The sequence below is a fragment of the Carassius carassius genome, chromosome 50 (genome assembly GCF_963082965.1).
Source record: "Carassius carassius chromosome 50, fCarCar2.1, whole genome shotgun sequence".
Taxonomy (NCBI): Eukaryota; Metazoa; Chordata; class Actinopteri; order Cypriniformes; family Cyprinidae; genus Carassius; species Carassius carassius.
In genome coordinates, this window is record NC_081804.1 from 11,723,158 (window position 1) to 11,750,911 (window position 27,754).

A 27,754-nucleotide genomic window follows, 5' to 3' on the forward strand; every position below is an offset into this window, starting at 1 on the left:
CACATATGTACCTTTTTTTCTTTTCCAATTAAAAAGGAATGTAAATCAGGCCACGTATTTGCATACGATGGTAATATTGCCCCGCTTTTTGACAGGATGGAAAAGGTATAAGGGCAGATGGAAAAGTAGCATGCTAAATCTTAGAGTTTTAATGAAATCTAAGCTTGAAGACATTTATTGAAGACAGCTGTGATGGCTACCTGACTAGATTAACTCATCAGACCTCGCTCTATACAAATGGCACTTATAATTTGCAGCAGCAATGTTTTAATGATCATGGATTCATTTGAAGGTTGGGTAGCTGACTTCTTAAGCTACAATACAACTTTCAATTGCATCTGGAAACCCTTCGGCAATTTTTATGAACTAACTAGTGACAGAGGTTCTGCACAGGCACAAGACAAATTAGGATCATCTTAAACATTAATCATTACAATGAGAGCCTTTCGTGAAATGATTGTGCTGCATAATGGAAACTTTATGTATTTACCTGTCATTTTGCGACTTCTTACCCACAGTTCCTTAATTGCAGACACAGCCGCCCTCTGGATTAACCGCACTCGCTTGTGCCTTGCTCAAGGGCATGATGGGATATGGAAGTCTTGATTCAAACCTAAATCTTTGGTATTACCACCAGCTCAATTATTTAAACTTACTGCTGTACAACTTTTAAATGAATCACTTTTCACTGCTCCTCAGATGTTTCTTCTAAGAGAAATACCTTTATTTCCTCTAGATGCACGTTTGAAATCATGAAATCATATTTCTCAATATAATCTCAAGCATTTCTCTTCAAATTTATTCAAGACCAAATTACCTAAGCTTTGCTACACAATACACTGTACTCTTGTCTCATTTGAGTCTATTCTCTATTCTCCTTGGGAATTTTGGGAGAAACATATGAGACAAGGTGAGAGGTGATACTCTAATGGTTATATTATTTAAACCATTACGCTTCTTCAACACAGCTTTTAAACATATAACAAATTAGATGACTGAGTTATTTCTTCTAGCTAACCTCATATGGAAACCTTATAATCTCACCTAGTGTCCTCCAGAGAGCTCAACAACATATCAGACTATGCTCAGATTTGACAAGATACCAAAGTCTGCAATTAAAATCCAGGAATCTCAACATAAACCCAAACATTTATTTTCTAATTCCTCTGAGGCCAAATGATCTAAGATATGCTGACCACATTAATTTTATTGAAAATATGTTTGTTACTTATACTCCAGAATTTTATCAGTATACTGCTACACAACTATCAAATAAATCACAAATGGGATGCCTCATTTGTTTCTCCTAGAACAGTGATTCTCAGTTCCAGTCCTTGTGCAAGTGTGTCCATATTTTATTTTTTGTAATGAATTTCATTAAAAATATCTGAGGATCAATGATCTATCAATGATCTGTCTCCTGAGCTATCAAAGAGCAACCTCTGAACAATATGGACTTTGTCACATATTCATTTTAATCTTTATTTCAAGTCTACATTAATCTAAATACAGTCATAAATCTGGCTGTCTTATTTAAAACAGATTATAATTTATTATATTTTTTTAATTTAGCTACAAAGAAAACACAAATAACATACTAAAGTTGTTTTTTTTAACTCACATAGTGTTTCTTGTCTGTAAAAATAATGAAAGACTTCATGTGTAACAGAAGTACATAGGGCCTGAATTAGCATAAATGCTTTATAAGGTAATATGCTCTCAACAGTGGTTCTAAAAAAGATTCTGTCCATATATGAATGTCTTCCACAGGTTACATCACTCAGAATCAAAAGTACTTGATTTGACAGCGCACTTCAACAATACGGTTTCTCATCGTACCATGAGCGAAAAAGAACAGAATGAATAGTTAGCCATTAAAATCTGCCATGACTCACCGGAGACATTTGGCAAAAAGCATGCAATTTTTATACTTCCAAGAAAACACGGACAAAGGTGTACTTTATGAAATGTCTTCAAGTGCCCTCCACTTAACAGGCATCTTTGGCTTGCTTTCATTCTTTCTGTGGACACCCATTTCGCTCTTGCATAAATGGTTTGGAGCTATTAGAGTCGAGGCAAGTGATGAGCACCATAAGTGGAGCTCAGACCCAACACAGACGTTTAGATGCCTTCTCATAGTGAAAGGCTGTGATGCAGGTGCACGAGAGGGCTGAAAAATATGCACTATTATGCAGGCTACCTACACCAGACACTCTCATGTTAATCCCAAACATTTCAGGGAATTTACTTGAGAGCGGTTTTCTTTCAGCATGAGACAAGAGATTGTTAATGGGTCATTCCTTTAAGCATTAAATTCTCATCCCCTCTTAAGTCTTCTATTTATCATCCGTCCGTCCGTCCGTCTGATCTATCTATCTATCTATCTATCTATCTATCTATCTATCTATCTATCTATCTATCTATCTATCTATCTATCTATCTATCTATCTATCTATCTATCTATCTATCTATCTATCTATCTATCTCCCTGTCTTTCTATCATGCGTCTATTTTAACTTGGATCTCCACTTGGCATCGTTTTTTTTTTAATCTCTGCGTCCACTAACGGCGAGAGCACAAAGGTAATTCAAAATCATTATCGAAAGTGTTCTTTCCAATGAACTCCAATGTCTGACAATGATCACAGTGTCCTCTTATCCTCGTTCAAGTGGAAGTGTGCACTGAACACTAATTATCGCACAGTGGTTCTTAACTGAGTGGAGCATTCGCCACGCACAAACGCACACACAAAAATGCTCGCGGATGAACCTAAATGATAGTGCGAGCAAATAACATGGTATTCCTAACAGGAGAACAAAGTTAGTATAAAGGACACCTACCTTGTGCATAGCCATCAGACACGTACAAACTTCAGACACAGTCTTTTTCACCCGTGGAGGTCTTACATTAGCATTCGGTCCAAAAGTTTGTGACTTTGATTGACCTCTGAATCAATTTTTATAATTTTGCTTAGAGCAGGTCTTCCACTTCATTCGATAAGGAACATACTGTGAATGTTTTGTTGACACTCCTGTATAATCACTCCTAGCACAGTGCATAAGTTAGTCGTAAAAAGTGGCCCGTTTCATGGCAGGGGTTTCGCTGAGGGGATGTGAGTGTTATTAACTTTGAGATCTGGCCCTGCAAATGTAAGCGTGTGCCTACTCAGGGCCCTGTGAAGATCCATTCAGGTGATCGCCTCTGGCTACTTATACCACTGCTGCGTTATTCGCATCAGAGCACTTGAAAAAGAAAGCATGTGGGTTAGCTGCCCCTACAATACAAACTCTTTGTACCTACATGCCCTCTGGAGTCTCAACTGCCATTTACAATCAACCAACAGCTGCACCAAGTCTACAGAGAGAGCAGCGATCTACAAAAAAAACATTTGTGAAGTTCATAAGACTTTATTGAACGTTGGATGTGAGCACTAGTAAAATTCCAATGTGGCTTAGGATCCATTAAAGGAAAACAGATGGAAACTGACCAAACTGACCAAAACTGACCAAACTGCAACAAATGATTATTTTTATAATTGATTATTATATATCTAATTATTCTTACAACAATTAATCGACTATTTCAATTAATTAGTGGACTTTGTTTTATTATTCTGCTTTTACAATTAGTTAAGATACTGGGTTACAAATATTCTAACTAATATATAAAACAAGGTAATCACTTCAGCTTTGAAGTGAATGTCAAATGTCAAACAATTATGTTACTGTCGTGCAATTACACTAATTTTTTACAATTAAATTAAATATATTTGGCAAACAAAGTGAGATTTCTCATTCACCATTTAATTAACTGTAAGAAAAAGTAACTGACTGACTGAATGATGCATAATTCTGCTTAACATCTCTTTTTGTAAGTCATATATGGAACAAAATAAAGTGCTAATACATTTTATTTTCAATAAATAATTTTTATCCCAACATTAGCTCTCTTAAAACACCTTATAGTGTAATAGAAATTAAAAATAAATAATTGGATCAAGCTTTAATCTATGCAAACTGACACGGTGAGACTGTTTTTTTCTTGTTTAATACTGTAAAGCTGTGCGCTTTAAATCAGTCTGTTGTATAAAGCGCTATATAAATAAACGTTACGTGACTGGATTGCCAGTTGCAGAGCTGATGCAAACTTATCCACATTGCTATGATCAGATGCTTTCTTAACTGCTGTTTTCTCACTTCTGTAATTTTTTGTTGTGCCTTTATTTCATTATTGAAAGGAAAGTCACATATTCATTTAAACTCTGATTTCAGCAGCATCAGGTTCAGCTGCGGAATATGTGTCTTCTCTTGAATTTCATTCCAGGAGAGCTGAATTACAGTCTTCTGCTACAGCACCAAACTATGTTTGGTCATATGAGATCCAATGACTATTCAACAACCAAAGTATTTGTCTGCAATTTTTTATTGTCGACGTTGCCGATAATGTAGATTAATCATTTCAGCCATATTTCAGAATTAATGGATTGTATGTGGGGAAATAATGTGTTTTTTTAACCTTAAACCGCATAAACACATTTCATTACACCAAATACACCAAATAATGTTCTTTTTAACAGCATCATATGACCCCTTTGAAGTTATAGCTTAACCCAAAAAGGACAATTATGCAATTCTGTCATCATTTATATTAATGACTTAATGTTATCAATTACAGTTAATTTATAATCGATAACATTAATGATTTTTTAATCATTTAGTCTTTTTGACCATACAATGAAAGTCAATGGTGTCCAAAACAACAGTGAGATATTTTTCTTAATATCTTTCTTTGTGTTCATGACATACTGGTGAGTAAATAATGACAGCTTTTTTAACAATCCCTTTTAAGAAACTACATAGGTTTGATTTCGATTTCATGTTGAATTCGGTAAAAACATTACCCAGGATGTTCCTTTAAAAAGGCCAATCCATTTAGTCTGAAAAAGGAATACTAGTTAGAAACATTCACACACACAATTTATAAAACTCACATTGTGTAAGAAGTGATTGTAACAGAATACAAGATCAAACTCCATTAGCTTCCCTGCCAGGTCTGATGCAACATGTAGGACACATTAGATGTATCCCACAACCACAGACATCAATACAAAGAGACAAAGAGTGTGCCTTACAGACACACTGCAACATGTGAAAGCAAACCCTGTGATATCAGTACTTTCACAGGGTTAATTTAATATTCATGGAGCTCTCTTTGCTCTTCAAACACACAGGTCAACACTGACCACATGTGTTGCCGAGTCAGCTGTTTGATTACTCTGCAGACGGGCTCTGAATAAAGCTGCCGCACTGGTTCCACCAAACCTCAATCTCTGGCTGATCATAAAATCAATTCAGACTGCCGCTGCCTGCCTCAATCCCACAGATAAGTATCACACACACAGGCCGCTTTCAAATTCAATTCCTTACTAGTCAAAATGCGCCTTCTTCAGTTGGCAAGCTGAGTCCAGAGATTTCGCTGTTTCACTGTGCTCTAGCAGACCCCATCGCCGCACATTTTGTGAATCCAGTTTCATTTGCCTGACATCTTTCTGTGGGATTTAGTCCAAAGTACTTGTCATATGAACAGAATAAGAAAGAACCCTCACTTTTTGACTTTTTCTGTCTGGAGGATGCTGTAGTCAGCAAAATGTACTTCTCAGGACACAGAAATGTTGGATTTGTAATGCTAATTGGAGGGTCAGAGTCAACTGGAATGAGATTTGGTGTATGTGACTATAAAAGTGCTCTGAAATCAGGAAGGTACATTTTCTCATTAAATTGTATGCAGTTTTTACCATTCAAGAGTCACTGCTACAATGCTAGACTGTTGGTAGTTGTCGGGGTATTGCTATGTGGTTGCTATGGTATTTATAATGCTTTTATAGTGTGTTGCTATGCAGTTGCTAGGGTATTTTGGGTGTTTTTAGCATGCTACTATGCATTTACTGTATGTGTTTTGAGTATTTATTATTATTTTTATTATTATTATTGCTATGTGGTTGCTAGGGTGTTGAGGATAATTTTTTACTTGCTTACATGTGGTCACTAAGGTGTTCGGAGTGGTTTGAAAAATGTTGCTATGCAGCTGCTAAAGTGTTATGAGCGGATTTTAGTATGTTGCTATACTATTACTAGGGTGTTGGGGTGTTTTCAGCATGTTGCTATGCAGTTACTAGGTTGTTCTGGATGTTTTTATTAGTTTGGTGCATGTGGTTGCTACAGTAGTTAGGTAATTTTGTTGCTGTGCTGTTGTTATGGCATTTGACTTTGTTGTTATGCAGCTCTTAAGGTGTTCTAAGTGGATTTTAGTTGGTTTCTATGCTGTTGCTAGGGTTTTTTTTTGTATGCTGCAATGCAGTTATTATGGTATTCTGAGTGTTTTTCGTCATGTTGCTACGCAATGATAAAGGTGTTTTATTTTTCGTTGCTAGGGTGTTGTGTGTAATTATTTTTAATGTGTTGCTATGAAGTTGCTTAGGGGTTTGGAGGGAGTTGAAACATGTTACAATGCAGCTGCTAAGATATATTCTGAGCAGATTTTAGTTCGCTGCTATGCAGTTGCTAGGGTGTTGTGGATATGTTTTTACTTGTTGCCATGCGGTAATTAAGGTGTTCAGAGGGTTTTGAAAAATGTTGCTAGCAGCTGTTAAGGTGTTTTGATCAGATTTTAATATGTTGCCAAGTGATTACTAGGGGGGTGTTTTCAGCATGTTGCTTTGCAGTAACTAGTTTGTTTTGAGTGTTTTTGTTGCTAGGGGGTTGCTAAGGTGTCAGGGTGATTTTTCAGAATGTAGTTTGTTGTAGTGAGTTGATTTCTTCTTTCGGTACATTTTAGTTTCTTTTTGAACTCAGTGAATGGAGAATTTATGAAGTCTAAATCAGGATATAACTTAGGAGAATGCCATTACAGAGATCTCATAAAGTGAACTGATGCATTCTCATGGCTTGTTACCTCTGCAAACAGCCCAGACAGGAAAGCATCACTACTCGACTAAATATAACACCATACAGTGTTACATGACGTTGAGTGCTCAGATTCACATTTGCTTGAGGAGTTGCTAGATGGCTGCTAGGGTGTTCTTGGCTGTTGCTTACTAGCCAAAGTCAAGAGCCTCAAACACCATTTCGGTGTAATTGTTAGAGTATTTTGGGTGGTTTCTATTGTGTTCTGTGTTGTTGCTTACTAGCCAAATTCAAGACCCTCAAACGGCATATGTTGTTAATTTACCAGTGAAGACTATGTGTGAAAGTGGCTAATATCTGGTATGAGTTACAAGCTGATTTATAAAATAAAGTTCCATCCTACATGATTTTTCACTGAATATTTAGTTCATCTACCAAATGTTAGATTTGATAGTTAAATCCACTGCTAATGCTACTTCATGTTGTTTTGCAGCATTTGAATACTTAGAAAACTGATGTAATGGTGTATTTGTGTACTTATGTATGTGTCTTCGGGCATCTTCATTGCTTCTATTCAAACATACATTTCTTCAGCTCCAGCACTGTGCTGTCCCTGACAGCTCGGATTTCTCGAGCCCCTTTCACACTGCCATTCCGGCAAATACAAGGGTAAAGTGTTCCGGCAATTGTTCCCGGGTCACTAGATTTTGCACTTTCACACTGCCAGTGATTACCCGGGATATGTGCGTGCTTTCACACACAACGTTTGGCATGTTATACTTTCACTGAAGCAAGCAAACGATCACGGCGTCAGCGCGGAAAGTGAGGAACTGATCTCTGCTTCATTACAGTTTGCACATATTTTTTGTCGCGAACGTTGATCTTCCTTTAAAACAGCCGGTAAAAGAGTCGCGCGATAACGTGCGTCATCACTTCGACACGGCATTAGATCTGGCTTTTGTTTACACAGCGCTCGTCCCGGGTTGAACCCGGCAATGTTACTAGGTCCCCGACCCGGGTTCAATGCCGGAATCAATCCCGGGACGTGGTTGCTTTCACACAGAAGGCGACCCGGCAATGTTCCGGCAATATGCCGGGCCCGACGTGCAGTGTGAAAGGGGCTTCGGTGTCCATTTTTGTTATGTGACAAAAAAGCATATTTTTGTCATGGCTTAATAGCTCTCCCTCTTCATACTTCTTTAAGGAATAGATGATGGTAATCAGCATTTCTGCCAGTGCGCTGTTGACAGAGGCATCCATCTGCAGTGAAGCAGATTTGAGCATTTCCTTACAGATCTTTCAGAAAGAGAGTGCGAGAGAGCAAGAGAGACAGCCATGTGTCGCATCCACAGCTATGTAATTATTCTCATTATGTCAAATCACCACGGCAGAACAATAACTGTGCTTTCATAAAAGGACTCCAAATGCCCATCTGCTCTATGTAGGTGTACACAAGAGGTACATACAGGAGAGAAACAGAATTAAGTGAGAAGAGGAGACAAGAGCAGAACTGTCCTCATGGTGAACCTGAAGATAAACTGAAGAATTTATATAAAAATGTTTTGAAATGTTATCCTTTACTACTTTAAATGAATATTCCAGGCCTAATACAAGTTAGGATCAATCGACAACTCTTAACTTCTGCAAATTATTTCAACTTGAGAAAAAAATGTAGAATACTGTCACTGCCACTTACAAATGAAGTGAATGGGGCCAATCAGGAATAGTTCTCCCAAAGACGAAAATTCTGTCACCATTTACTCACCTTTCACTTGTTCCAAACCTGTATACATTTTTCTTCTTCTGTTGAACACAAAAGAAGATACTTAGAAGAATGTTGGTGACCAAACAGTTGTTGGTAGCCGTTGACTTCCATGTTTTTTTGTTTGTTTGTTTGTTTGTTTTTTCATACTTTGGAAGTCCATGGGTACCAGCAACACTTTTGTCATCAACATTCTTCAAAACATATTTTTGTGTGCTCGCCAGAAATAAATAAATTAATGATTTAATTTTTTTGATGAGAGTGATATATCCCTTTAAAGACTATTTCAATAGTCTTCTGTGTATTTAAGGATTTACCAGTTCCTGTCTAAACAGAATCTTGTGCCTGATGTCCCCATTGATCTTCTCAACCACATTAAAACACTGAATCCTCAAAGAGGTCCAATCTGATGTCAGCGTGATGGACTGCTTTGCCTCCCAGGTACAGCAGAACTCTTTCAGTAACTGTGTAATTTCTAAACCAGGTTGAGAGACAGTAATGCAAAACCTTCTCATACCAGTGCATTTCTTGGGGCTGCCGGGACGCTTGCCGTGCATCCCTAACTTGCATCCAAAATTCTCCTCCCAGAACTCTGCAAACCAAACGTTGCGTCGGTTGTTGGACAAGGAGCGGCTTTTGAAGTATCTATCAAAAGCTGAAAATAAGTATGAAAGAATTGGAATTGGTTTGGAATTGCAAGAGAAATATTCAATCAGAATGTATATTTTAGAGGAACCTTCACCTTCTATGGATGCTCTTTTTGGAAGGATGGTAATAGCACCTTCTGCCACACTTTCCTGCTGAACGACAGGAGATATCTTAGAGCCCCAGCTGTCCGATCCCACCCACAGGAAGTGACCTGTTTGGTTGTTGCGCTTTGCAGCGTCCAAGACACGTCTGAAAGATAAGCACACAAAACAGTCATCCACATGTGAAGATAAAACCTGGGAACCAAAATACGTCCTTCAAGCAGACCTGATTTGTTCTGAATTTCTGAGGTCAACAGTGTTCTGTTAACTTAGAACACTTAGAATTGGAAATTGGTCTGAAGTCATCAGTGTAATAGGCAAGCATCCAAAGGACATCACTTAATAGGCTTAGAAGGGCAGCGGCTCTCGGGAATGTGGGGACGTGATTTGTTCCTATGCTAAAGGTACAAGAAATTTCATGCCAAAAATTACTAAAAAAAGTGTATTATGTTAAAATGAGTTCTGCTGGCCTTAGGCAGCATGTTATAGGAAATAGCTGACTTCACCTGTTCTTGAGGTTTTCTCCTAAGAGCAATACTTACAGCTTGACTACATCATCTTCAATTTGACTCTGTGATAGTCCCAGTTAAATACTATCTGTGGTTTGTCCAAAACTGGTAGCTTTTCAATAGATGTGACTTAAAAGAAAAACATGACTTCTTATGGGTTTTACTGCATTTTCAATATATTAACTTGTAGACCACCCAAATGCAAGTCAATTCCTAAAAGTTTCCACATATTTTAAATATTCTCACCAAGTAAAAAGACCACATACAATACTGTTTGGGGTTGGCAAGATTTAAAAAGTGTCTGATGCTTACCAAAGCTACATTTATTTGATAATAAATACAGCAAAACTGTAATATTATTAAATAAGTAGTAAGGTATATTAAATAAGGTAGTGTGTATTATGGACTCATGTTTTAATTGCAGTAAAACCAAACAAATACCCTCTAAAATGAGAGTGTCCCACCACTTACAACTGTCTAGACAAATAGCAAGTAATGGTTAATAGCTAGAGGTAACTAAAGACCATTGTCTATTAAAAAAGATAAATAAATGAAACATTATGTAAAAAATCTAATTATTAGAAAAAGTTATATAAGTTATATAAATTATATAATCTAATTATATACTAAAAAAGGGAGAAAATCAAATGTGTACATTGCTTAAACTTGTTCTATTTCCATCGTTTTACCAGGACAGATTATCATTAATATTTATTAAATAAACATCAGTGAATAGGAGGAAGAAAATATATCTATTGATAAAGACACCTGATGTCATCTTCATTCGCAAACATGATGACGGCACGAGCGTTGGGTGTCTCCAGTAGCCGTAGGATGATCTTGTCAAATTCTCCCGGCCTGGGCTCTCTGGGAATTTTCAGAGATTGAGCAATACACACACCGCCTGAGAGAGAAAAGACCAGGAAGTGACAGGAAAGAGAGAAAATGAGAATAAAAGGAGGAAGAATGAACAACGGAGAGAGTGAGGAAAGGAAAGGAAAAGAAAAGAGATTGGATAAGAGGAAAATAAAGGAGGAGATAGGATACAAGGGAAAGAAAAGGAAAGGATAAGATGAGAAGAGGAGAATGCAAAAAAAAAGAATTAGAAGAAAGAAATTTGATAAGAGTTAATTAAATGGAAGCAAGGGATGAGAAAGGATGAAATGGAAAGAAAATGAAAAGGAAGTGGAAAGGAGATTAAATGAATAGGAAAAGAAAGAAATTGGATGAGAGGAAATTATATATAAAGGAATGAAAGGGAAGGAAAAGGAAATGAAAAGGTAGGGAAAGGAGAAATTAGATGAGAGGAAAATAAATGTCAGGAATTGTTGGGATGAAAGAAAAGAAAAGGTGACAAAGGAGACAAAAAAAGATGAATAGGAATAGGAAAAAGAAGATAATGGGATATTGTAAATGAAGTTGAGTATGACAGCAGAAAAGAGCAACAGAGAGAAAGAGAAAGACAGGACATGAGAAGGTCAGAAAGCACGGAAGGAAAGATGAAAACATTGGTGCGGCAAAGGAAACATATTCCATGACAAAGATTAGATACAAAGGGACCAGAAAAAAACAAACAGTTTCAGTGTTTTTTTTTCTTAGCAAAGTGAGGAAGGCCTGTTTAGATTCAAATGATATCTGATAGTGTCACCTTGCCCGAGGTGCCTGCGGGAACACGAAGTGATGTCAAACACGTCCCGGCTTATTTACTCGGCCTGATGCAATTTAGAAAGCGCATGACTCTGCACTTGAAAACCTACGGCCATAGTGTCATATCCACCCGAAACGTACACAATAGCAATTCAGTTTCCGCATTCAGAGATGCAGCAAGAAAATTGAGACAAGTCATGTCATCAAGATCTGATCAGGTCCTTAATACATCTCAGACAGTCAAACAGTCACACTAATGGAAGACTCGTGCTTGCTGTCTCACACTCCGAAACAAACGATCTGTTCTCGAGGTCAATTTATTTTCTCACCAGCAACATCGTGTTGTCAGGGAATTTGAAGTAAGGAGCATTTGATATGGAATCAGGCCACTGCACCGCATAAAGTGTGGCTATGATAACGCTCTATCTTGTCTCTAAACCCTCCATTACAGCATTAGCACTTCACGGGTTGAGTTAAACACTCTAGTATTCCTCCAAATAAGTGCTCTTGCCACTAAAGTCCATTTAATGAACAGCTGTGGTGACCTCATCCCGAGAGCAGCTCATGAGGCCATCATGAAGCCCAATTCACCCAAAGACACCTGGTGATTATGCCGAATGGGTGTCCTTTCAAAGATAAGCGCATTACCATGCTTTCCTTAATGGTTTTCCTTCGTTATCAATTCAGTCATCATTATGTAATTGAGAAGCTGTAAGGCGATAATGTCTACTGGCAGGGTGTCTTCATGGGGCACACTTCAAGATGTCATGTCTGACTTAAGACTGAGGCTTATTAAGGGGAAACAAGATGCAACCTCACAATTTCACTGCTGCCCTTGGAAAAAACTTCCATCCACTTTCCATACCTTGTCCTAAGAAGGGTTGAGGGGATGCTGGTTCTCAGCATCACGAGCTGTATTCTCTCAGAAAAAAGGTAAAAAAGCTGTCACTGGAGCAGTAATTTTTTAAAAGGTACTTATATGTATCTTCAAAGTATTACTTTGCACCCATTAGGAGTACATTTTAAAGGATACTGCCCCATTGACAGCTTTTGTATCTTTTTTTTCTGAAAGTATATGGCCCAAGATGTTGGGATAGGCTCCATCATTCCTGTAACCATATGTAGGACGAGGTTTTGAAAATGGATGGATGTTCTTTTTGCAGAGTGTAGGCAGACAAACACCCTGGACAGATAGTCCATTATTCACCTATGCTGCATGTGTTTGGATTGTGAGAGAAACCGGAGCACCCAGAGGAAACCTACGTCAAAGATATGGAGAATGTGGAAAGGCCAAATAGAAATGCCACCTGTTTTAGCTGTGGGAGAAACCGGAGCATCCGGGGGGGAGAACATGGAAAGGTCACTAGAAAGGCCACTTGGCTTAGCCAGGACTTGAACCAGGGACCTTTTGATTGTAATGCAACAATGATGCCCACCAGGGCCGTAGCAGGGGTTTGCGAGGCCCCGGTGAAGGTTGTACCAGTGGGCCCTGTTTGAAATTGTTTAATTTGTATGTTTGTTCATTTTTATTTATTTGTGTTATTTAAACAATGTTTAAGTTTTTTACAAGTTTGGTCAAGTAGGTGTCCAGGTACAGAAACCGAATCATTAAATGTAAAATAGCACTGGATAGTATTCAAAGTAAAATTAAATATACAATCAAACCAAAATTTATTCAGACACCTTCAACATTTCTCACATTATTACAGTTTTATTTGCTATTGCTTCTAAAATGGTTATAAAATATGACAAGAATTTAGAGTTAAACTGTGTCAGAACAAATTTGTCTTGATAATGTCATAACTTTGATAGGAATGTATTTAATGCATTACAATCAACAAAAACTACAGACAACTGTTTTTATGACAATATTTACACAGCTATCAATACTTTGTTGACCAATTACCAAGCAATGCTTCATTTTGTTCAGACTGTGGTGTGAGGTTGCATTAGCAATTCAGAAAAAAAACCTTAGGCAATACATGGTGCTTTATAAGGTGCTGTTTTTAAAGGTATAATTTTTGGTCCCAATTTTATATATATGTAACATTTTTATCAATTTCACTAGTAGTTCACTGTATGAAGATTCTTTTGGTATAATATGTCACAGTTCGCTTAATTTTGCTATAGCCTACTCACTTACATAAATGTATCATAGTGTCCTGTACCTACTAGTAATGTATATATATATATATATATATATATATATATATATATATATATATATATATATATATATATATAATTATAACTGGTGTCTGAATAATTTTTGGTTTGACTGTGCATAAATTCTTGTTAAAACTACAAAAGTAATTCAGTCTAGAGCAGTGAGTGATTTTCTTAAATTTTCTTGGATTAAAGGTCCCATTCTTCATGATCCCATTTTTTAAACTTTAGTTAGAGTGTAATGTTGTTGTTAGAGTATAAATAATATCTTTAAAATTCTAAAGCTCAAAGTTCAATGCAAGGTGAAATATTTTAACAGAATTCGCCTACAATGAATGACCAGTTTGGACTACATCTCTCTAGTTCCTGCAGTAATGACGTCACTAAAACCATTTTTTGACTAACCTCCGCCCACATGAATACACAAAAAGGGGGTGTGGTCTTGTTGCGCTCCGACGGAGAAGAGCTGCGTTTGTGTTTGTCGCCATGTCGTCGAAACGCTGTTATTTTCATCTCGGAGTCCAATCATCTTTGTTTGGGCTTCCCAGGGACGCTGCACTTCAATGTACATCAATGGTTACAATTTATGTTTAACTCAGTTCCCGAAAATTATAATCCAGCACATTTTGCTGAGGACAGCTTCCTCAATCTCAACCAGTTTAATGCCAGATTCGCACAAAGATTATTCTTGAAAGATGGAGCAGTTCCCTCTTTGTCTGGAGAAGGTGTTGTTTATGGAGCTTTGGTGCGTTAACAGTTTCTGTAACTTATTACACAAAGGGCAACGCTGTTTAGCTTTGTAAACTAACTGGTAGGGCAGTGCAAAAAAATCGAATGCGATTTTCATGAGCTTCTCGTCTGTAAAAACTTGCTTTTCAAAACTATCGCGTTTCCAGGAGGGCAGCGTGTGCTAAGTGTGAAAAATACTGGGGTTTTTTTACACGCAAAAAAAACCTTTAACATTACAGCAGCTATTAGCTAAATTAGGCGCGGTCACTTTAAGAGACGATGAACACATCCAAAATATTTTTGATAACTGTTTATTTTCACTTAAGAAATAACTGACAGTTTTTTCGAGCATACTTTCCAAGGCGGGTAGTTTGACATATTTTGTATGTATTTGTCGGCACAAGAGCAAAAAGAAGCAAATTCGTTGTTCAAGCATTTTGAGACGCCTTTCTCTGCGTGAGCCTGAACACCATGAACACCGGGGTACTGAATTGGGCTCTTTCACATCTTTTTGTTTGTTCAAACTGCGATTTATATTTGTTCATTCAGGTGCAGGAGGGACTTTGAGGAGAACTTTGCTGAAGAGAGCTCGGTTCAGTGTTGCTGTCCGTGATACGCGGCTCGGTTGGCGGATCTCTCTCTGCGCGCGAGTAACCTGCTACTCTGTTAAGCTTTTCCATGTCTTTGTTTTTGGATGCTTTAATGTTTAAATAGACAAGTGGTAAGGCTTAAAACACGTGAAAAAGATAAGCTTTCGTGACGACGCACAGCAGTGGCCCGTCAACTGTCCTGAGCATCTTTTTAGGCTGGCCTTAGCCAGGCGGTTGAGATCGTTGGGGGCCCCCCCTCAGCCATGGGCCCCTATAATCGTCACCACCTTTCACCCCACTAGCGACGGCCCTGATGCCCACTGAACCACTAGAAAAAAATTCTATTTTTATGTAGCATGCAAATATTTTTTAATATATTGGGCAATAGGTGGCGCTATAAAGTTATAAACATTATATTTCTATGGTTAGTTGCCTGAATTTGCAAAAAAACATTCTTCCTTGATTTAGGTGGTTAGTGGCTTTCTTAATAATATGTATTCTTTTTTACATATGCACTTTAATGTTTTAAAAACGCTTGAACCCTGAAAATGGCTGCATGCAGATTTATTATCATTATTATTATAAAAATAATTAGCAATTTGTATTTGATAGGACCTTGAATTCACCATTGAGTCACCCTGGACTTAATAATGGACTGAGAATGACTTAACAAAAATTGTTTCTCAAAACACTCTCCAAACTGTCATTGGTCAGCAAACAGATTGCTCCGCCCTAATTCCCCACAACTGGTTGTGTTAATATTGCTACGTTGGCCGAGTCTGGATACTCAAACAAATGGAACAATGTTTGAGAAAAGCCAAACCACAATAATAACAATAACAACACAGAATAACAATATTACTGTAATTAGATTTAAAACAGTAACACATGTTTGTTTTTTTCCCCCAGAAGATGAGGGATAAAAACACTGACAGCCAATCAGAATTCTAGACACCTTAAAAACACACTGATCTAAACGTGGACTTTTAGGTATGCAAATAGGCCTCATGCTAGAGAGGGGCCATACCATGGCCACCTCCAACAGTATCAGCCAATCAAAATAATTGATCTTAAATGCAGCAACTTGCAAATCCTTCTTTCTCAGGAAAGATTAAAATGTTCTCTCAGAGACAAAGAAGTGCACTAAGCTGTCGTTGCTACTACTGTAAGTGCTCTAAGAGCTAAGCTGCTAAGCTAAGTTGTAGAAGAAACAATGAATTTCTGCAAGAAGCAAATTTGGGGAGTTTGGAAACAGCAACAACGACCACAAGCTTAGTGTCTCCTTTTTCTTCGACAACTCCTGAATCATCTCTTCAGTGATCCCTCTTCTGCGTATTTCATACTGTCCAGATCATCTTTTCAGACTTCAGACCCTTCAACGTTCCTCCGTTTGTGTGTTCCAGACCATTGATCTTCTTGGTGCTCAGGAGTTCATCGTTCACCAGAGCTTTATTTTTAAGACTATGAAACCAATCCAACTCCTTTCTTCCCACTACAGCGTGGTCCAGGTCAACAAGTGGAAGACATTGTCACTCAGATTCAGCACATGACCAGGCAGTACGTGAATATCACTCTTTCCAAACCTCTTTCCAGAGACCATTTGCATTTTCAGACAGGCCACGACACTCTGAATAGGTTGTTAGCAAGGAAGCTAATTTAAAGCTCCTGGTGTCAAGTCTGCCCGAGGCATTAAGAGTTTCTAGTTGCACTAGTACAGGTACCACAATCGCAATCTCAAACAATTTGTCAGCGCCTGCGGCATCTTGTCTATTGTCAGCAGGCATGTCACTTGCTCGATAATAATCAGACAACAACACGATCCATATCTCATATCAGTCAATAGTGAAGCAGCTAATGAAATAGGGTTTAAGATGTCAGTGTTTCTTGAAGTCTGTGTTTGAGTTCAAAATAAGAGCTGTGCAGTAACTACATGACAGATTTTGTGTTTCATGGATCATAGTAATTAAAAAGGAAAATGGTGCTTCATTTAATGGAAGGGGCTGAGAAGCATTCTGTATGATTAATTTTAACATTTTTGATCATTTTCCCATCAAGCTTAAGAGGCAACATAAATTAGCAGATTGTGCCAGCTGTGAATTCAGCAGCTGCAATGTGCATAAACTGCAAAAAGTGTTTCAATTTAGTGGAAAGTCTTAGAAATGCACTTCTTGCCGAAGATGGAGACAAAATTGTGTTCCCGTACAAAAACATGGCTAAAGGTAAAGTTGCTGTGTTCCACAGACAAAACAGTTATCAGGTAACTGATAACTGATAGTTATCAGTTATATTTTTTTTTTATTATTTCATATTCTTAATCTTTAAATCTAAAGTAACAAATTTTAAGTTTATTTCATCTGCCATTTAAAAATACACCACATAACAATCCAGTTTTGTTTAATGTCAAATCTCTTTCATTTAAATGCACAACATTCAAAACTATAAAATACACGACAAGAATGATAATTTATTTAAAAAAATTCTAATCCATATAATTCACTAAATGTAAGGTCACATTTTACCATTTACCATGATTTTGCAGGCAAAATAAAAAACAATAATTTCAATAGGAATCCAGGCAATCGTGAGTTTTGTAAGGGTAAATCATTTTCACACACTGATTTTCATCTCGGGTTCAAGGGTTTGGGCTTGGTTTATTTTTTTGCTTGTGAGGTTTGGTCAAAATTTCGCTAATGTGACCACAGCGTAATTGATTTTAGCCATATTTCTAGTTCCATATTCTCTCAGAGTTCATTTTGTTTAATTGGTGCACAATTAAATATCAAATATCAAACAACTAAACTAGCATTATTGTTATTAGAAATCTCAAAATATAACTAATATGGTACCAATATTTTTTGCATCCCTACAGAAAATGCAGCATTTTTCTCTGTTTTGCATAATAAAACCCCTGCTTTCAGTCTGACAAATCTGCTAAAGATTAAACATTTTAATGGGCAAAAGTTTGCCTTCATATCACAAACAACGCAGCTAAGAGACATTAGCAGCCTTTAAAATATTAATACAATCAGTGCCAAGTGCATTTTTAAAATAAATCCCACAGACATCACAGCCAAATTTTCTATTCCACTGTTTACTGTTCATTTCATACGGCCTTTTAGTAGTTTGGCAGAAGTAAGCCTAGTTCTGCTATCACACTGCAGAACAACCTCACCTTTTTCCTCAGACATGAGCACAGCCTGGTCGCACAAAAAGTGCGCTGAGCATGGGTGTAAGGGCTTTTGTGTTTCACACGCAAGCCGTGGCAGCCATTAGCGGGGCTGCGTGTGTAAGCTGACACAAATGCATACCATACTGTATTCAGTTAATGTTTGAAACCAGAACAAAAGCTTCTGTGGGTAGAGATTCACTCACATCTGTACAAAACACTGTATTTTGTACCAAACAACTACAGTCACAGTCAAGATAATTAGCACAAAAAAATTTCTGTGCTAATGTGTATAAAAGTCAGTTAACAAGGTTTTCGGGTTTGTCATTGTGCTCTATTTGTAAATCTTGTGAGCCACCTGTGTAAGTATCATAAACAATAGGTAGGCAATTTGTAAATATTAGTTAATGCGAACATTTTACAGTATTTAGTAACAAAATATTTTTCTTCCAATGTATTTTTTTATATAAATATTATACAAAAAAATTATTATTCATAAATATTAAGATTTGAAAACTTTCAAATGTTTGAATTTGGTGTTCTGAAATCTTTCTGAGAACTTGAATGTGTATATTTATATATATATATATATATATATATATATATATATAATAAACTTTTTTTAAATACAAATATATCAAATACACTCCCCCTCAATTTTTTTTTTCTGGAACTCAAGTAAAACAAATAAATAAATACAAAATAATAAATAAATAAATAAACACTTTTTCCTTATGTGTTACTGTACACATGAATAATTGTAAAATGTTTTATTTTAACTCAAATATCAATAACTTTTTTGGTTTATACCACATGGCATTTGACAACCTTGTATCATTCTCTTCTTTATGATATTAAGATTTAGAACAGTTGTACAACTTTGACACTTCTGACTTAAAAAAAAAGAAAAAAAAACATTAAAACTATTTAATAAAAACATTGTAAGTTACTCATTATAAAACTTTCATTGTACAGAAAGACAGCAAAGAACGTTTATATTATCAAAGAACATTATCACTGACTTCAATCTGGCCAGAGTTCAAACACTCTCAAAAACTCGCTTTATAATCACTGAAGCTGTTTACACTGTCAAATGCATATCTTACATCGTACGCACATCTGCACTTCGCTGTTTCTGATAAAAGAATTCGACAGAGAGCAGGATTCAGTCAGTGATCGCGCGCACTGAACAAACACTGGCGTTTCAGCGATGACTCATCGGAACGCCTCTGATTGGCCATTACATTCATAAGCTCAACAGCATTATGTATGATTGGTTATAATGCACAGCGCAGTAAAATGTGTCTGTCTCTGGCTCAGTTCCAGTCAGCGAACGCAGATTTGAATTTAGCAGCTAGTGATGTGCCGTACATCACACCAGTGGGATTGTATCTATTATAAAAAATATAATTCTGCTTTTTTTGTCTTTTTGAAGCTGCATTCAAAATCTTCTTTGCTTGAAAATTTGTCAGTTTGAATAAGCATAACGCCTCTGGGTGCAACATTACTGGCAAATCCAATACAGGTGCTGGTCATATAATTAGAATATCATCAAAAAGTGGATTTATTTCACTTATTCCATTCAAAAAGTGAACCTTGTATATTATATTCATTCATTACACACAGACTGATATATTTCAAACGTTTATTTATTTTAATTTTTATGATTATAACTGACAAAAAAAAATCCCAAATTCAGTATCTCAGAAAATTTGAATATTACTTAAGATCAATAAAAAAAAAGGATTTTTAGAAATCTTGGCCAACTGAAAATTATGAGCATAAAAAGTATGAGCATGTACAGCACTCCTTTTGCCTGAATTACTGCAGCAATGCGGCGTGGCATGGAGTCGATCAGTCTGTGGCACTGCTCAGGTGTTATGAGAGCCCAGGTTGCTCTGATAGTGGCCTTCAGCTCTTCTGCATTCTTGGGTCTGGCATATCACATCTTCCTCTTCACAATACCCCATAGATTTTCTATAGGATTAAGGTCAGGCGAGTTTGCTGGCCAATTAGGAACAGGGATACCATGGTCCTTAAACCAGGTACTGGTAGCTTTGGCACTGTGTGCAGGTGCCAAGTCCTGTTGGAAATTGAAATCTGCATCTCCATAAAGTTGCTCAGCAGCAGGAAGCATGAAATGCTCTAAAACTTCCTGGTATACGGCTGACCTTGGACCTCAGTAAACACAGTGGACCAACACCAGCAGGTGACATGGCACCCCAAACCATCACTGATTGTGGAAACTTTACACTGGACCTCAAGCAACGTGGACTGTGTGCATCTCCTCTCTTCCTGCAGACCCTGATTTCCAAAGAAAATGCAAAATTTACTTTAATCAGAGAACATAACTTTGGACCACTCAGCAGTAGTCCAGTGCTTCTTTTTTTTAGCCTAGACGAGATGCTTTTGACGCTGTCTGTTGTTCAAGAGTGGCTTGACACAAGGTATGTGACAGCTGAAACCCATGTCTTGCATACGTCTGTGCGTCATGGTTCTTGAAGCACTGACTCAAGCTGCAGTCCACTCTTTGTGAATCTCCCCCACATTTTTGAATGGGTTTTGATTCACAATCCTCTCCAGGGTGCGGTTATACCTATTGCTTGTGCACTTTTTTTCTACCACATCTTTTCCTTCCCTTCGCCTCTCTATTAATGTGCTTGGACACAGAGCTCTGTGAACAGCCAGCCTCTTTTGCAATGACCTTTTGTGTCTTGCCCTTCTTGTGCAAGGTGTCAATAGTCGTCTTTTGGACAACTGTCAAGTCAGCAGTCTTCCACATGATTATGTAGCCTACAGAACTAGACTGAGAGACCATTTAAAGGCCTTTGCAGGTCTTTTGAGTTAATTAGCTGATTAGAGTGTGGCACCAGGTGTCTTCAATATTGAACCTTTTCACAATATTCAAATTTTCTTAGATAATGTATTTGGTATTTTCCTTATTTGTCAGTTATATTCATCAAAATTAAAAGAAATAAACATTTGAAATATATCTGTCTGTGTGAAATGAATGAATATAATATACAAGTTTCACTTTTTGAATGGAATTAGAGAAAAAAAATAATTTTTTGATGATATTCTAATTATATGACCAGAACTTCATTTCGCTCTTTCCTAATGTTAGGATCAGAAGGAAGGTGATGCAAAGACTGTGTTTTTTCCACAACTTGGTACTGGGCAGTGTCTTGTTGTTTTTGGAGCATCTTTGTCATTTGATTTCTTTGTATGTGATTGACCTGTGTTTGTTCTTTTCGTTATTTACACTACATGCATGAATCGGTGGGTGGGGTTAAACAGGCAGTGATTTAGAAGCAGACATTGAGACTGGGTTTAGCCACACCATTAAGTTATAGAAATGTATATAACTATGTTATATAAAAGGCTAATATGAATTATGGAAATGAGAAGTAAAAGGTTAAAGATTACTCTTTATTATAAATAACAGCAAGCATCTATACCAGCTCATTTTAAAATACCAAAATCACTGGAGCAGTAATAACAGTAAAACTCCATTTCAAACTTTTCCAGGGAGGAAGCTGCAAAGTTAATCGCCATATAACTTGCAGTGTTGCCTGGGGGAGGCTGTTTCCATCCTTTGAAGAAAAACAGTGGTGGGTTTGTATTGTAGACAAAGACACATCTCTGCCCGCACATGTCTAAGATCAACCTTTCCACAGTTAATTGCTGTAGAAAGACACGGTTGGATCGGAGGAGAAGGGCTTCCGTGGTATAAATGAATCTCTGCTGCATCACACTGCATTATGAAGAGGATGCTGACAGCATTCATTTGTAACAAGCCTGAAAATGCCACATGGATCAGTTCTAAGAAATCTGAAAATAACTCTTTGAGAATCTCTGCATCTTAATTTTAACTTCTGTCTCGATATTTAATGTTACATAGTAAAATGTTGGTAGGTAAAACATTATTTTGTACTGTTAATTTCAGCAATAAATGACTGAGAATGTCAATGAACTCTATACTTAATCAAGAGTTAATGTTGTTTATCAGTTACAGTTGACTCTTTGATGGGAGTTTGATTGACAGGTGATCTGACTAATCATTATGGCAAATCTGCCATTTTGTCCGACAAACAAACCAGAAAGGAGAGTAGATTAACATTGGTGGACGTGAATTTGAAAAATGGGGTGTAATGACATCTATCTATGGTTGAAAAAAGATAACTTCTGTTGTTAATTCATGTTTATTTTGTGCTATAACTAGTAAAGAGGAAGAGGTGATCAATTCATGTGCCGCTTGAACTTTTTGTCTTGAACTTGAACGTTTTTTGCAAAAAGGGTCAATTAAATCTTTATTTTTAAATCCAAAGTCAAGTCTCAGTTGTTTAAGATTGCATACCTCACCTAAATTTCATTTGTCCAGTCACACATTACTCTGTTTTAGTTTTTGTATATGATATTTCTTGTTTGTTTTCTATTGTCTTGTTCATAAATTTATTGTGCGGTATCCTTTGATTGTTGAGAAATGCACTTATAAATAAAATGTATTATTATTATTGTTATTACAATTATGAACAAACTTTTAAATGTACCTCCAAAGTGAAATAGTAACGTGTTTTTAAGTACCTGTCACTACTACATAATGTAAAGTGTTAGTTAATATTAAAAATCCATAACACTTTATGATAAATTGTTCTTCAGGAACAGTATTTCTGTAATTTGAGCAACAATTTACTGAGATTAAGATTAACAGTCACTACTTATATACTAAATAATAAAAAGTTGATATATCAGTGTTCACATAGTACATAAAATCAAATTGTAATTCAAAGTGTTAAATTAACTACCACCAATAGCATATTCAATAATAAAATGTTCCATTAACTATCAACAATAATATATTAAATGGTAAAATGCTGGTCAGTATCAGTTTTAGGACACATAATGATGAATTGCCCATCATCAGTAGTATTTCGGTAATTTTGAATGCTTGACACAAAATGCTTGAAATTGAAATTTAACCATTACTATTAACATATTAAATAATATCATGTTGGTATATATATATATATATATATATATATATATATATATATATACACACACATATATATATATATATATATATATATATATATATATATATATATATATATATATATATATATATATACCAAAGCGTTAGCACTCGTTAGCTTGTCATTAGCGTTTTCATTCGAACCTATTGCTGTTTTCTTTTCTCCTCTCTTCTCTCTTGCTCCAGTTTTTTACAAGTTCATAAAAACAACCGCAGTAAGAATATTTCATCAAGCACGGTGAGTAATGGCTTCTCCTGCTATTGTTATTTGCACCTCTTGCCACATGTACAGTTTATCTATCTCTGTTGCAGATGAGGGATTCACATGTGATAAATGCAGGGAAATAGTTAGGCTGACAGAGAAGATTTCAGAATTAGAGACACGCATCCAAACTTTAATTGAGGACAGTAAGAATGTTAGGGCTCTAGATACGGCTTTGGTTGCGTCTAGCTCAGGGATTCCTGTACATTGTTCGGTTCCGGAAACAGAGCCCCTGTAGCAGGGCAACTGGGTGAGAGTGAGGCAGCGTAGTTGTGGGTCAAAACACCGCTCTTCTGTTCCGATCGAAACATTAAACAGGTTCTCCCCAGTGATGCACCCACTGAGAAACCTGATGAAAGTGCTCTAGTTATTGGTGATTCTATTGTACAGAACGTGAATATAGAGACACCAGCCACCATAGTCATATGTTTACCAGGAGCCAGAGGGCCTGACATCTTGGCAAATTTAAAAGTGCTGGCTAATGCTAAATGTAAATACAGTAAAATTGTTATTAATGCCGGCGCTAATGATATTTGACTTCGCCAGTCGGAGATCACAAAAAATAACATTAAAGAGGTGTGTGAACTTGCAAGCACAATGTCAGACACTGTAATATGCTCTGGTCCCCTCCCTGCTTACCGTGGTGAAGAGATGCATAGCAGATTGTCATCACTCAATGGCTGGATGTCTAAGTGGTGCCCACAGAATAACATAGACATAGACAGGTTTCATAGACAATTGGACGAGCTTTTGGGGCAGACCTGACCTGTTGAAAAGAGATGGTCTTCATCCTTCCTGGGGTGGCGCCACTCTTCTCTCTAGAAATATGGCAAACAGTCTTAGTGTTTATAATTGACTAACTGGGACCCAGGTCAGGAAGCAGACAGACTGGCTAAACCGACCGTCTGCTGGCTGCCTCCCGTCACAGAGGTCAGCTAATTCTAAGCACATAGAGACTCTTTCACCTAGATATCACACTATAGAGACTGTGTCGGTTCCCCGAACTAGAAAATACAAAAAACGTTCAAACCAAGTTAAGATTAACGATTTAATTGAGGTTCAACAAATAAAAAACAGATGCAATATGGATAAACAAATGATAAAGCTTGTCTTATTGAATATCAGATCCCTTTCTACGAAAACACTTTTTGTAAATAATATGATCACTGATCATAATATGGATGTGCTCTGTTTGACAGAAACCTGTCTAAAACCTGATGATTACATTATTTTAAATGAGTCAACCCCCCAAGATTACTGTTATAAACATGAGCCACGTCTAAAAGGCAAAGGTGGAGGTGTTGCTTCAATTTATAACAACGTTTTCAGGATTTCTCAGAGTTAGTTCTGGCTGCAGATAAAGTTTTAATAGTTGGTGATTTTAATATCCATGTTGATAATGAAAAAGATGAATTGGGATCAGCATTTATAGACATTCTGAACTCTATTGGGGTTAGACAACACGTTTCAGGACCTACTCATTGTCGAAATCATACTCTAGATTTAATACTGTCACATGGAATTGATGTTGATAGTGTTTAAATTATGCAGCCAAGTGATGATATCTCAGATCATTATTTAGTTTTGTGCAAACTTCATATAGCCAAAATTGTAAATTTTACTTCTTGTTACAAGAATGGAAGAACCATCACTTCTACCACAAAAGACTGCTTTTTAAGTTATCTTCCTGATGTATCCAAATTCCTTAGCATATCCAAAACCTCAGAACAACTTGATGATGTAACAGAAACTATGGACTCTCTCTTTTCTAGCACTTTAAATACAGTTGCTCCTCTACGCTTAAGGAAGGTTAAGGAAAACAGTTTGACACCATGGTATAATGAGCATACTCGCACCCTAAAGAGAGCAGCCCGAAAAATGGAGCGCAGCTGGAGGAAAACAAAACTAGTGGTATTTCGCATTGCTTGGCGTGAAAGTAACCTATCCTACAGAAAAGCTGTTTTATGAAGAAAACAAACATAACCCCGGTGTTCATCTTCAGTTCTCTCTTCACAGAAGTTCAGTCAGTGTACTGTTTGAGTACATGAATTACTCCGGGATATTGGTTTGTTTGAACTCAGAGGGAGTGTCAGTCACATTAAAAAAGTTAACAGCTTAAGTCATTTGTGGATTAATGCGTATTAGAGATGCAAACTGTTTAAAACGATTCAGTTCGATTTGGTGAACTGAATGATTCGTTCGCGAACCGGATATCCAGACTGCTTTGATTTGAACTCTCTCTCACAACAGACACGGAAGAGAAGACAATGCTGAATAAAGCCGTTTTTGCTATTTTTGGACCAAAATGTATTTTCGATGCTTCAAAAAATTCTAACTGACCCTCTGATGTCACATGGACTACTTTGATGATGTTTTTCTTACCTTTCTGGACATGGACAGTATACCGTACACACAGCTTCAATGGAGGGACTGAGAGCTCTCGGACTAAATCTAAAATATCTTAAACTGTGTTCCAAAGATAAACTGAGGTCTTACGGGTTTGAAACAACATGAGGGTAAGTTATTAATTGCATAAATTTGCTATCTGGGTGAACTAACCCTTTAATTATAGGACCTAAAAACTCTGCTTGTAATAACCTAGAACACTGTCTTAGACTTGATGGTTGCTCTGTCAATTCTTCATCATCAGTTAGGAACCTAGGTGTGCTATTTGATCGCAATCTTTCCTTAGAAAACCACATTTCTAGCATTTGTAAAACTGCATTTTTCCATCTCAAAAATATATCTAAATTACGGCCTATGCTCTCAATGTCAAATGCAGAAATGTTAATCCATGCATTTATGACCTCAAGGTTAGATTATTGTAATGCTTTATTGGGTGGTTGTTCTGCACGCTTAGTAAACAAACTACTGCTAGTCCAAAATGCAGCAGCAAGAGTTCTTACTAGAACCAGGAAGTATGACCATATTAGCCCGGTCCTGTCAACACTGCACTGGCTCCCTATCAAACATCGTATAGACCTCAGTATTTGAATGAGCTCCTTTTACATTATAATCCTCTACGTCCGCTACGTTCTCAAAACTCAGGCAATTTGATAATACCTAGAATATCAAAATCAACTGCGGGTGGCAGATCCTTTTCCTATTTGGCGCCTAAACTCTGGAATAACCTACTTAATATTGTTCAGGAGGCAGACACACTATGGCAGTTTAAATCTAGATTAAAGACCCATCTCTTTAACTTGGCTTACACATACTAATATGCTTTTAATATCCAAATCCGTTAAAGGATTTTTAGACTGCATTAATTAGGTAAACCGGAACCGGGTACACCTCACATAACACCCTATGTACTTGCTACATCATTAGAAGAATGGCATCTATGCTAATATTTGTCTGTTTCTCTCTTATTCCGAGGTCACCGTAGCCACCAGATCCAGTCTGTATCCAGATCAGAGGGTCACTGCAGTCACCCAGATCCAGTACGTATCCAGACCAGATGGTGGATCAGCACCTAGAAAGGACCTTTACTGCCCTGAAAGACAGCGGAGACCAGGACAACTAGAGACCCAGATACAGATCCCCTGTAAAGACCTTGTCTCAGAGGACCACCAGGACAAGACCACAGGAAACAGATGATTCTTCTGCACAATCTGACTTTGCTGCAGCCTGGAATTGAACTGCTGGTTTCGTCTGGTCAGAGGAGAACTGGCCCCCCAACTAAGCCTGGTTTCTCCCAAGGTTTTTTTCTCCATTCTGTCACCGATGGAGTTTCGGTTCCTTGCCGCTGTCGCCTCTGGCTTGCTTAGTTGGGGTCACTTCATCTACAGCAATATCGTTGACTTGATTGCAAATAAATGCACAGACTTTATTTAACTGAACAGAGATGACATCACTGAATTCAACGATGAACTGCCTTTAACTATCATTTTGTATTATTGACACACTGTTTTCCTAATGAATGTTGTTCAGTTGCTTTGACGCAATGTATTTTGTTTAAAGCGCTATATAAATAAAGGTGACTTGACTTGTTATATATACAGTACAGACCAAAAGTTTGGACACACCTTCTCATTCAAAGAGTTTTCTTTATTTTCATGACTATGAAAATTGTAGATTCACACTAAAGGCATCAAAATTATGAATTAACACATGTGGAATTATATATGGAATTATATAAAGTGTGAAACAACTGAAAATATGTCATTCTATGATCTTTAAAGTAGCCACCTTTTGCTTTGATTACTGCTTTGCACACTCTTGGCATTCTCTTGAT

At 37.0% G+C, this 27,754-nt stretch overlaps 1 protein-coding gene across 4 annotated transcripts in view; it reads right to left on the reverse strand.

Moving 5' to 3' along the window:
• The window catches only part of LOC132133532 (metabotropic glutamate receptor 8-like), a 193,085-nt gene that overhangs the window by 53,587 nt on the left and 111,744 nt on the right, over positions 1-27,754 (reverse strand). For 3 of the 4 annotated variants that reach the window (XR_009429166.1, XM_059546396.1, XM_059546398.1), the window contains 3 exons: positions 10,691-10,826; positions 9,407-9,561; positions 9,182-9,319 (listed from right to left, as the gene is read on the reverse strand). The exons of the other annotated variant lie outside the window; for it this stretch is intronic. Coding sequence is in view for 2 of the 3 variants with exons in the window: in XM_059546396.1 (XP_059402379.1) it covers positions 9,182-9,319; positions 9,407-9,561; positions 10,691-10,826 (429 nt within the window). In the remaining variant the exon portion in view is untranslated. The remainder of the gene's footprint in view (positions 1-9,181; positions 9,320-9,406; positions 9,562-10,690; positions 10,827-27,754) is intronic. 4 annotated transcript variants of the gene reach the window in all.